Below are 12,050 nucleotides of genomic sequence, written 5' to 3' on the forward strand. Positions count from 1 at the left end.
CGAGGGCCCTGCCGGGGCAGGCAGATGGAGATATGCAGCGGATGGAAGGCGGTAATGGTCCAACATGAAGCCTCCGAGGCAGGATAGGGACATGAGGGACCCGCCTGGGTACATACAGTACATTATGCAGGGAACATCAATGAAGCCTGGCACCAGACGTCAAGCTGGAAATTATCAACTCGCACCAAACGCGGCACTGGTTGTGCCCGGCAGTGAAGGTTTCGCTGAGCGGCCGGTGCTCAGCCGTGCCTGCCAAGGAGGGACATTACATGTATGTATTGACCAGACATCACCAGTTGACCAGACCCAGAGTCGTCCCAGACCCAGCATCACGTCAACTCATGCGCTGTCTTGTCTGTCTGTCTTGACCTTGACTGTCTGCAGCACAACATCCAGCGAGCGTTCCCACTCCGCACGCAAAAAAAAAAAAAAAAAAAAAAAAAAAAAAAAAAACGCCTTGTCTGGCTCATCGGCCGCGACGCCGCCTGATGTTGGGCCAACCGCCCACCCGCTTCAATGCTTGGGATCATTATTGTGGTGTGGTGCAGGAACAGACTCTGGAACCGGCGCAAGGTTTATTTATGCACTGCCGGACCCGACCTACCAATTGATCTGACTTGCAGCTTGCAGGTCAACAGGACCCCCCCGTATTCGCTGCGAGAAGGGCCGCATCGGTCGACTCCAGATTGTAGAGAGCAGATGCCAGACACCCACCCCATCCGCCTGGGATGACTTTCTTGGACGACTTTCTTGGACGACTTTCTTGGACGACTTTCTTGCATGACTTCCTTGGATGACACCCGATGCCGCAACGACTCGCTCGCTACATGGCGACAGACTTCTTGACCACTAGCATCCCAGGGTTTTAAATGGCTGCCATGGCCGAGGGAACTGTGGCGGGTCAAGACCTGCAAGAGGAGAACGAAGACGAAGATGCCGATGCTGACTACCATGTGCCTCTTGAGTGCCTGCCTACCTTACCTACCTTAGGTACCTTAGGTAGGTATGCAATGTACGCGTCCCAGGTAGATAGATACCCAGTACCTGCCACCCCACGAGCGGGTCGCGAAGCGCCAGGCATTTCATATTCTGGAAGAGAACATTGAATCTGTCGACCCGCATGGCCATTGGGAACAAATGGATGCGACGCAGCCTGTCAATCGTCTGAGGAGCAGAATATCGTGTGCGACGTACGGCTGGCTATTTATCGCGTCATATCATTTATCCACGATTCCACGCTCGGGCTGCAGGTTGTGCAGGACAAGACAGGGCAGGGCAGGGCAGGACAGGACAGGTGCGCAAGGTAGGTATGTAGCACGTACCGCGTCGATAGGCAGCCCGCTGCATCCGCCTAATCCGCCCAGAAAAGTTGGAGGGAACCAGACGGCTTCCCCAGCGATGCCTAGGCTCGCAATGACGACACCAGACACGAATAAAACTCCTCCGCGGGAACGATTTAGGGGGGTCTAGACTCTACTCCGTAGAGGCCGCAGCAACCGACTGCCAGCCATTTTCCCATTCTGTCAAATGGTCGGTCCTCCTGCGCCTGGTGGGGCCATGCAACGCCTGCCAGGCTGCCACCAGACGTGACAGAGGGCGAGGGCGGGCGAGACGACGACGACGACGACGACGACGACGACGACGACGACGACGACGACGAAGCAAAACGTGACTGGATGCACCCTTCAAAGCGTGCATTGACTGGACTTTGCTCACAGGAGGCCTGCAATGCGGTCGACGTCGGCGAGACGGGGCCAAGCAAAGTCGGCGGAGCAGAGCAAAGCATGCGGGCCGATCGATACGCCGTCTTTCGGGCAGGCAAGAGACCAGTCAAGAGCCGCACCGGCACGTTGCTGACACTGTGCTCCGTGTGTGCTCCGTGTGTGCTCGGTGTGTCGTGTCGTCAAACGCCACTCATGCATGTACCAGACATGGATGCTATGCTCTCACGGCAAGGCAAGGCAAGGCAAGGCAAGGCAAGGCAAGCAAGACGACGGGACGGACGGACAACGAGGCAACTTTGGCTCGAAGCACCAGAGAAAAGGTACACGTAGGAAGGTGTTGATTGACATGAGGTGGTTGCAAACTTGGTGCTGGCATGTTGTTATGTATCAATGTTGTCCAACGTCGTCGTGCTGGTTGTCAAGGTTGTCTGTCAACTGGTCTGGAGGCAAAGGCAGCCCGGGCCTTGGGGGACAGAGAAGGGGGGGGGGGGGGGGGGGTGGTTTCCCGTGGATCTTGGGCCGCGTGACATTAACCAGACGCTACCTAATGTCTGGTGCTGGTGGTTAGTCAGGGGACTAGCACCTTACCTACCTCCTACTTGGGTACCTCAGGAAGGTGTCTGGTAGGTGTACCTCTAACCTGGCAGTCGGCACTCCAAGATACTTGTCAGATTGGTAGCTTTGCATGCGCGGGCCGGGCTGGGCTGCACACGAGCGAACCCACCAACCAACCAACCAATTCGAGGACAAATACGGACTCGGAGGCAAGGCAAGAACGGCACATGGAACCCGCCCGTGCCCGTGCCCTCCTCCTCCATGTCCTTTGCCCAGACTTGACTTTGGACTTTTATCAGGAGCTGCGGAGAGGAAGAGGGAGGGAGGGGGGAAACGAGTTCCGCCGCCTGATTGATATCATCTGCAAATCGCTGTCTGCCCTTTTCTGTCCTGGCCTACTCCGTACTCTGTCTCTCTCTGTCTCTGTCTCTCTCTCTATCTCTCACTCTCACTCTCACTCTCACTCTCTCTCTCTCTCTTGCGTTTCGAAATTCGTACTGATACGAAAATCCTGGCGCCATTGGGGCCGCCACCGCAAAACCAGCACAACTGGACACACAACTGGACACACAACTGGACACACAACACTGATAGCGTCAATCAGACTGCAGAGTCCAGACAGACAGACACACAGACCAGACGGACCAGACAAACAGACCAGACGTGCGTGCCTCCTGCTCCGCACCAACCACGGGCTCCTTCTTATTTCTTTGTCCTCATTTCCCTCTGCCTCGCCGCCTGCTCTTGCTCTTGCTCTTGCTCTTGCTCTTGCTCTTGCTCTTGTTCTCGACGCGTTTCCGGTCAGCCACAGTTGTTGGCGACTCGATCAACTCATCTGCTCAACCCCCCCCCCCACCTCCCCCCCCCTTCCCTCTCCTCCCCCCCCCCCCCCCCCCCGTCTCGCCCCGTTTCACTCGTTTCACCCGCTTCACCCGCTTCACCCGCCCACGCGCCCACCACACACCCCCTCACTTTGTCGAGCCCGGTCAGCCCCCGGCTGTGCCTCAGAAAAGGGTCCCAGTCCCTGCCTCACTTTTACCTTTGTGTGCGACAAGGGCTTCATGCGAGGGACCTCCGGACCCCTGTCCGCCTAGGCAAATTCAAAAGAGCGCTCCAGCCTTCATCCGTCGAGCAACAGCCACGTCGTTGCTGTAAGCGGCTGAGCCTATCAATACCCGGCGATTGCGGAATTGGCTGGCCGTCTGCTTGAGGGGCTCGGGGTTCGCGCAGCTTGGACGACTCGACCAGAGGAGAATTCTCGCAGCCTCAGCGTCGTACAAATCACCGCTGCGGAGAAGACGAAGACGAAGACGCAACAACGCCTTGGCCTCAACGGAACAGCTCGGTCCAACCGTCGAGGCATTGATTCGTGCCAACCCGACTGCCTCCTCAACCAGCAACCAAAGGGAAAAGACGTATCGTACTTTCGCCCATTTCCTCTTCACCTTCATCTATTGCAAAGCCCATCATCATTGGTTAGGACGCATTTCGTACCACTGGCAGGAGCGAAACAAGAAGACCAAAAAAACCAAAATATAAATAAATAAATAAATAATCCCCCGAAATAGGACGGCGTGGCGGTCCATCCGGCCTCCTTTCTTCTACCACTTGCGCTACAACTTACCACTGCACCCGTACCTACTACCACCCCTATCAACCCACCCCAGGAGCTCAGGACCCTGGGCGGCGATCTTTACTTGTCAAGTGGAGGCTGAATGCTGGCACGCCCTTCAATTCCCCAACTGCCGTTTTCATCCATTCATTCGAGTCACTACCTTTCTTCCCGTTGCTAATCTATCATTCGACCTGCCAAGCTCCGCATACCTGATCGGAGAAAGTGAACAACCTCAGACGAAGAATTGACTTGTTAGTCCCAATATTGAGAGCCCGTTGTTTAATCTTGCTTCCCAAACCTTGGCTCCTCTGCCGGCCAGAGGGATTTTTTTTTTATTTTTTTTTAATCTTTTTATACAGGAAAGACACGGCCACCAAATACTCCGTAATGTGCGACTGAACCAGCTCCTTCCGTTCTCCTCTCCTACCTGCCTTTTGGGCGGCTCAGCACGAACTGGCATCGGTGTTTTGAACCCGAGCTGAGAACAGTCAAAGCAGAGCATCAGCTTTGTATCATGTGCTCGACTTTTGTCGTGCCGCCTCCCTTCAAACCCTCGACGCGGCCGCCGCCATCAGCATACGAGTTAGGGAGCTCAACTAAAGCTCTCATCGATTTGCCTCACCAAAGCCGTTGCATCTCTGGTGCCCAATCGCCATCGATTCCAGACAATATAAACGATTACTTTCAAGGCACCTCTTCTGAACCAGGGGAGTTTGAGTTGCCATCGTTCAAAGATGGCTTTGAGCTAGACACGTCCATGTTCGCCAGTGATGAAACACGGCGCTCTACCACGGAACAGGTTTCAACTCCGCCGTGTGACGTGACCGCACCGGCACCCGATAGCAAAGCACTCAAGCAAGCTCTTATCGGAAGGGGCAAGAAGCATTCGGTGATAGAGAAGCCAAGGTCATGGCTTATCACCGGGAGCAAGTCCAACAAGGAATCGTCCTCGCCCAATTGCTCCGACGATGGCTCCATCAACAGAGGCAAAGAACTGTCCAAGGGCCAGCCATCAACCATCCAAATGGAACGAGGCCGATCCGGCACGGATAGCTTCGCCAGCTTTGCACGGCGCTCGTGGATGTCGCGCTCTTCCCGGTCACCCTCGTCTCGAAACACGGCAAGCCCATCGACAGACCAGGCACCATCCGGGCTCGAAGGGCTGTTTCGAACATCCTCTGTCAAGATAGCCAAGGCACCGCACCGGCTGCAGGTGGTCACGAACAAGGACCAGGTAGGAGAAACGACGCGGAGGGAATCACTCCGATCGACTCAGAAACCTCTGGCTCTGGCTACGTCGTACCTGTCCAAGTTGAAGCCGAAGCAGCAACAATCACTTTTTGCGCGAGATGGCGCCGACTCTGAACACAGCTACGACTCGTCTGCTACCAGTCTCATTCGAACTTCGAACAGTATTCGGACGAGCGCATCTCGGTCCATCAGCAGCGATGGCAACACCAACACCCCGACCACGGACGAATCCTGCAACGAATCGACGCCAAAGCCGCGTGATCCCTTGTGGTCCAGCTTCAAGATGCTTGATTTGGAGGTGAAGAACTTCATGTCTAGCAAGCAAACTGGCCAGCGAGTTGCTCAAGTGCAATCCATGTTGCTGCCCTTCCTGCGCACAACCCGAGATCACCCATCCACCAAGACCATGGCCCTTGACGATGTGGAACGCAGAGCAATCATACTCAACAAGTGGTGGACCTTGCTTCTCGACATGCTCCAAGGACCGTTGCAACAGCCGATCCCGGGCATGGACCGCCCCATGCTCCTTGAAGCGGCGACGATGCTCATGATGCGACCAGAATGGAGACGGTCCGCCTCGTTTCTGCAACCGTTGGCTGAGCGATTGCCCTCTGAACGAGTTCGTCCAAGGTCTGGCACCAGCGCCTCGGGGTCGACCACTGACAGCTTCTTACTTGCCGAGTCGGCGGAGCACAACGTCAAGACCATGTTTGTGGCCAACCTGGTGAAGCAGATGGCCTATGTGGTGGAAAAGATGTCGCTGCGCCACGCACCGCTTAGTCTGGTCAATTTTTCGGGGAAAACATGTGCGTATGCCTTCTTCTTTGCACCTGGAGTCTGTGATGTTCTGGTCCGGCTCTGGGGGCTCACACCTGACCTCATCAGACGATCTGGATGCGAACTTGGGCTTCCACGCAAGGACAAGGGCGAGAGTGATGACATGGTCGCTTTGTTTCCCCCCAAGCTGGGGGGTTTCGGCTGGTCCTCACCCAGAGCTGTGTGGGATTCGCTGAAGCCGGTCCCCAAAATGCCGTTGACTGTGGCGAGAATACCGTGGACCGGACCTTGGGTTACGCGGTGGAAGGGACGGGACACGGACCTGTTCTTCATCTTCTGCAAATACTTTCATATTCTCGCAGACCAGTTCATGCCTCCAGGCTTACCCCTTTCCGAAAAGGCCAGGTCGCCAGCCTTCGCACTGGTTCACGCCCAGCTTCTTTCGATATTTGATGCAACCATTCATCGGCAGTCTTCTGCAGTGGACCACTCGCTTGCAGCGCCGTTTATCGATTCTGTCAACGGGCCCGACGCCCCCGCTGCGCTGACTCTGCCCTTGCCGGCCAACAACAATGCCATGAAAGGCATGAGCGAGAACAGGCTCATCATCTTGCTCAAGGATTTCCTGCTGGATGATGCTGCCGAACTGGCCAGCGCCAGGCACACATTTGCCGAGGCCTTTGCGGCTCTGACAAAAGCCGCGACTCGAAAGACATCGCTGTACAACAGTGCGGCATGTTTCGCTCTGTGCGACTTTCTTGAAGAGGTGCTCATGACCTATCACGGCTTCGAATCGGGCTCGATAAGCTATGTGGACTGGCCCTTCTGGATCGAGGTTTGCAAAAGAATGTCGAGCTCTATGAATACCATAACGGAAGTCCGCATGCTGTCATTCATCTTCACCATATGGGACGCGATTGCCAAGGACTCGCGCAGAAAGGCCAATGTCTGCTTGGAGTGGCTGCTTTCGGAGGAAACGTTCAACAGCTTCTTCAACAACTGGTGCCCCATGGTTCGAGCCTACTACCAGCGCCTGATTTGCTGGAGAATGTGCCGATACACTGGAGGCTCGAGCGAAGTCGACATGAGCATCTACCTTGCTGCAGCCGCAAGGCTCGATACTAGCTGGGCTCACTACCTCTACCTGAAGCAGGATGCCGACGAAAAGGGCCGCACACCGCCATCCACCGCGCCAATGTCCCCTGCCATGGGCAAGAAATTCATCATCATCCGTCAGGAGGCCTCGGCGTTGCAAAAGGGGCTCTTTATGGGGTTTGACACGTTTGCGAGGTCGGCAACCCGTCTTACGCTAGCTGGCAGTGAGACTGCTCCGGACACAAGAGGGCCTGCACGGCCCGACGCGAGAAAGCGATGGTCTTTGCTGGGTAAAATGTTCACCACCATGGGCTCTAGCAGCAGCCCGGAGAGCGCTTCTGGCGGGTTGCCCAGGAGTCTTAGCGACAGTGCTGTGCATCGTCGGGAGCTGGGAGAGCCGGCGCCTCTCGTCGCCGGGTCGCGACAGCAGCTTTCGGGCGCGAGCAAGAACAAGACGAAGACGGCCCCGTCAGAAGACGGTTCGTTGGGTTCATCGCCAGTGTATGACGAGCAAAGGTACATATTCAAGTTCATTTTGGGCTGGCAGCAGAATCCAGGCCTCGCTCGGGAGCGCGTCCTCAGCAGACCGCGGCTGCCCGTTCCAACGCAAGCTCGGGTTACCGCCCAAAGTCGGCCCCACGGGACATGGCTCGTCGCCCCTTGTTCGCCTTCATCCCAATCCCCGGCACAATCACCGCCCCAGACTCCGAGGCCACTTCTTCTCCAAAACGGAGACGACGTTAATCTGACGGCGTCGGTCGAGGAGTGGCTGCGCAACACGCCAACAAGCAGTGCGTCCTTTGAAGGCGCGGACGATAAGCACGGCAAAGTAGGCGAAAATCGCAGCGACATGGTTGACGGCCTGCACACGTCGACGCAGTCTCTGACGGCAGTTAATGTCGAAGGCACGGTGGACAAGGTCATAAAGCCGACCAAACCAGCCGGGATTTTCGCCAAGAATTTGGTGTACTGCGGCAGCGCTCTTGCGGAATGGTCGCAAGTGGTTTCCGAATGCAACATCTTCACCGAGAGACGCCAAGACGACGGCGTCGAGCGCCTGTGCGATGTCGAGGTTCCAATCCTAGGTGTGGAGGGGTTTCGGAAACTGGGCGTCTAAGCTGTCTTGCTACCGTTGGGTGAAAGGACTCGAAACCGGAGACCTTTCGACGCGGCTGTGTCCCGTTTTCTTCATCATCTTCTTCATCATCTTCTTCTTGTTTCTTCTTCTAATATCTTCTGGATTCATTTTTTTCTTTTGAAAAATTTCCTGTCCCTGGAAACCCCTCCTTTTCATGGTTTTGCCTTTTTTTTTTTTTTTTTTTTTTTTTTTTTTTTTTTTTTTTTTTCCTTCTTCTTCTTCCCTTCAGAGATGGCCCGCAAAGGTCCACGCATGGTCATATATTCCAAAGACATTTACACAGGGTCGGGCAGTTTGATGCCCCCATTACTCATATACACGGTGATACACCCCTGCGGGAAATTGGACGAAGATTGGTCCAAGTAGGATTACTAAATAGGACACGAATACGACAGGGCATGTATTTGCCGTGCTTTGACATGTATGCGTTTCCGCCTGAGACTCCCATGGTCTATTTAATGCATCAAGAGATTTATTTGGTAATGTGTTGACACATGCAACGAATGGGGGGCTTGGGAGGCGTTCCGGACAGGGTGGGGACAGGCATGGATTGATGGGATTGATGAGCCGAAAATTACCTAGGCAGCTTACGGAATCTTTTGGGTTTTTGACGGGCCCTAGTAGGACCGAAAATATATTTTGCAGCGCTGCATTTGTGCGAGGACCTGTATGGCGGGTGGGACCGACGATGCTCGAGACTCTGGCGAGCCTGATTTTCGGTGTGCGGTGTATAGGTGCTGGCGTGTTACGGAGCACAGAAGCGACGAGACGCAAGAGTCGCAGGATCTCAAGAGAGCGGGGCGGGGTCGGGGTAACTGCGCAGCTGGCCACTGAGAGGACGCGACGGGGCCGAATGGGGAAGTTGCTTGTGCTCTGTGCTGTGCTGTGCTGGGCTGTGCTGGGCTGTGCTGTGCTCTGTGCTGTGCTTTGCTCACGTGCTCATCCCATCCCGCTGACAAAGGCTAACCTTCCAAGAACAGCAAAGAGATTGTGGCGGGATCGGAATGATGCTCACGGCTGACAATGGGACATGTCACTCACGGCGGAGCTTGACGGACCCACTTGGCGGGTGTGGCTTAGCTCGACTCGACGACGGGGTGGTGCGACCCTGACCCACGCACGGGCCACCGCAGACTCGCACGAGTTGTTTGTATTAAGTTCAATCGAACCCACCTACGGAGCACACCTCGAATGCAATTTCCATATTCTCGCGGCGGTGATTTCTGATTCCCCCCCCCCCCTCCCCTGGCCGCCTCCCCCACCTCTCTTGCGGGCGGCACCTGGACTGCTGCGTGGGATCCTTCTTCGCCAACCACGACGGACGGCGGCGTCGGACGTGTTGTACTTCGGCCCTGCCGTCGTCTCGGGGCCTCCAGCGGCTGGGTGCTTGTGTACGGAGCAAGTACGGGCGCCAGAGCGGGCGGGGGTCGGAGGGCTCCAGCGAAGAGCCATGCCCAACACTGGGCGGCCCAGCCGGGATTGCCACCTCTGTCGCAAGCGACGTGTCAAGGTCAGTTGGCGCGTCTCTCTTCGGTCCATGTCCGTGTTTGCGCGTGGGCGAGGGCGTGGGCGTGGGCGTGGGCGTGGGCGTTGTGCACCCCCGGGTCTAGCTTGCTTGCCGTGACGAGGAGCCAGCAAGTATATCTTTTGTATTTTTTTTTTTTGTGTCTTGATGAAAGAACGAAGAAGGAAGGAAGAAAGAAAGAAAGAAAGAAAGAAAGAAAGAAAGAGAGGCAAAGAAGGAAGATTAAGAAAAAGAAAAAGAAAACGAAAAAAAAAAGACAAAAAAAGAAAACGAAAAAAAAAAAACGAAAAAACCACGCTGGCACAAATTGCTGCTAACAAGCCCTCATGTGCCTTGCAGTGCGATCTGAAACGCCCCGGATGCCAACGGTGTGTCAAGTACGGCGTCGAATGCCCCGGATACCGGGAGCAGCACGAGCTCGTCTTCCGCAACGCGAATCCGGCGACCCTGAAAAGGCGCAAGGAAAAGGCGGCCGCCAAGCAGAGCGTGCAGCAGCGCGACGCCATCATCGCGTCCTCGAATCGCGGCAGCGGAAGCAGCAGCGGCAGCAGCAGCAGCCACCGCCGCCTTGGTCCCGACACGCCAGCTCCGCCGTGCCGTCTCGGGCTCGCAGCCTCCGGCACCACGGCGGCGGCCTCGTCACCGACGAGCAAGGCCATCATCTCATCCGGCCGCCTCGTCAGCCTCCCTAGACCCCTGGCGGAGCACTGGACAAACCACTCCGTGCCCATGCTTCTCAACGTTTACTCGACCCTCGACTTCCTCCACAACGTCTACCGTCTCAGCTTCCACAACGGACCCTTGATCTGGGCGGCTCATTTGTTCTCTCGGACGTACGTCACCAACCTCCGCCACCCCGGCTTCGTCTACAACGACTCGGTGGGCGAGACAAGACGCGAACTCGGGACGTATCTGGGAAAGACGCTCAGTGCCGTCAACGCGGCTTTGCAGAAGCCGGAAGGTGCCTTTCGAGACGATGTGCTGGCCACCATCTGGGTTCTCACCAACTACGAGGTTCGTTCACGGGGCCGCCAGAGCCACACAACTTTGATTCAAACCGCTGCCCCCCCCATCAAGCTGCCACCGAAAAAAAAAAGGGCGGGGGGAAAGAAACTGACTCGACGTTGTTGTGTGTAGTTGCTGATTGGCTCTCTGGGCGGGGTGCAGCCTTTGAGCCCGTGGCATGTCCATATTCAGGGCATCTACAGTATACTAAAGACGAGAGGCTGCCAGACTCTCAACACGCTGCAAGGCCGGATCGCTTTCTGGCCGTGCTATAATATGGTGGTGAGTGCGCATAGGACGACAACTACTTTCTTTTTCGGGGCTCTGACAGACCCAAAATCTTAGCAAATCCGGGCCCTCATCAACAACAGTGAATGCCCTCCCGAGTCGATAGAATGGCTAGCTGCCATCCGAGACGGCCCGTACGAGTGGGAAGAATTCCCATTGGTCGTGTCATTCTTCGTCACGACATGCACGCGCGTGCAGGCGACGGTTGTGGATATATTCGACCGCGTCGACTTTGCCGCCGCCGAGAAGCAATTCGAGTGGTTGGTGGAGCAGCTGAGCGAGGCCGAGAGCAAGGTGAATCAGCACATGGCGAGGGCGGCGGCGGTCGACGCAAAGCCCGCGGACGTCTACATGCGCAACCTGCACTACACGGCCGTCATCAAGGGCCACGGCCACATATCGCTCCTGTGCAACTTCCTGGCGCACCGCGCGGGGAGCAGGATATCGCTCGGGCGGCTGAGAGGCCAGCGCGCCCAGGCCTTGCAGGCGGTGCAGGCGGCGGCGCGATCGATCCTGGACTCGCTGCCCGAGTCGCTGTATTATTCCGCCGTCGCGGACAGAGGCGACGAGGCGGGCCCCAGGGTGCTGTTTGACGCGCTCAAGATGATCTGGCCGCTCACCTGCGTGCTGCTCAACCCCACCACGTCGGCCGAGAACAAGGCCGAGGCCGAGGCGGCGCTCAAGTTTATCGGCAGGCAGTTTGGGGTGAGGCAGGCCCTGCGGACGTACCAGACGCCGGCGCCGCTGCCGGCCGAGGCGCAGGTTCCGCTCGACCTGTAACGGGCGGGGGGACGGTGTTTTTTTTTTTTTTTTTTCTCTCTCTCTCTCTCTCTCTCTCTCTCTCTCTCTCTTCCCCCTCGTCTGCCCTGCCATGTCCGACTTGAAACAGCTGAGGCCAGAGGCAAAAAAAAAAAAAAAAAAGGGCGGGGCAACAGATCAATAAGGGGGTTAGCAAATTCAAAAGCTTCTTGCAATAACCCCGAGAAAAGAAACGAGAAAAAAAAAAAAAAAGGAAAAAAGAAAAAGCCTCTTCTGGCACGCGGCGGCCGGTGAGTGGCCCGCGGGGGGCGCCGGATT

At 56.3% G+C, this 12,050-nt stretch overlaps 3 protein-coding genes across 3 annotated transcripts; 2 read left to right on the plus strand and 1 right to left on the minus strand.

The window, feature by feature from the left end:
• Positions 1 to 1,712: 1,712 nt before the first annotated feature.
• On the minus strand, positions 1,713 to 1,922 carry UV8b_02381 (uncharacterized protein; the record flags this gene model as incomplete). The annotated part of the gene is made up of 1 exon (XM_043139879.1): positions 1,713 to 1,922. The coding sequence occupies one exon, from the start codon at positions 1,920 to 1,922 to the stop codon at positions 1,713 to 1,715; it is 210 nt and encodes a 69-aa protein (XP_042995813.1).
• Positions 1,923 to 4,408: 2,486 nt separating this feature from the next.
• UV8b_02382 (uncharacterized protein) lies at positions 4,409 to 8,134 on the plus strand (the record flags this gene model as incomplete). The annotated part of the gene is made up of 1 exon (XM_043139880.1): positions 4,409 to 8,134. One exon carries the CDS (start codon positions 4,409 to 4,411, stop codon positions 8,132 to 8,134), a length of 3,726 nt encoding a protein of 1,241 aa, XP_042995814.1.
• A 1,471-nt stretch (positions 8,135 to 9,605) lies between these two features.
• On the plus strand, positions 9,606 to 11,753 carry UV8b_02383 (uncharacterized protein; the record flags this gene model as incomplete). The annotated part of the gene is made up of 4 exons (XM_043139881.1): positions 9,606 to 9,665; positions 10,020 to 10,694; positions 10,818 to 10,967; positions 11,031 to 11,753. 4 exons carry the CDS (start codon positions 9,606 to 9,608, stop codon positions 11,751 to 11,753), a joined length of 1,608 nt encoding a protein of 535 aa, XP_042995815.1.
• Positions 11,754 to 12,050: the final 297 nt, after the last annotated feature.

This window comes from Ustilaginoidea virens, chromosome 2, assembly GCF_000687475.1.
Source record: "Ustilaginoidea virens chromosome 2, complete sequence".
Taxonomy (NCBI): domain Eukaryota; kingdom Fungi; phylum Ascomycota; class Sordariomycetes; order Hypocreales; family Clavicipitaceae; genus Ustilaginoidea; species Ustilaginoidea virens.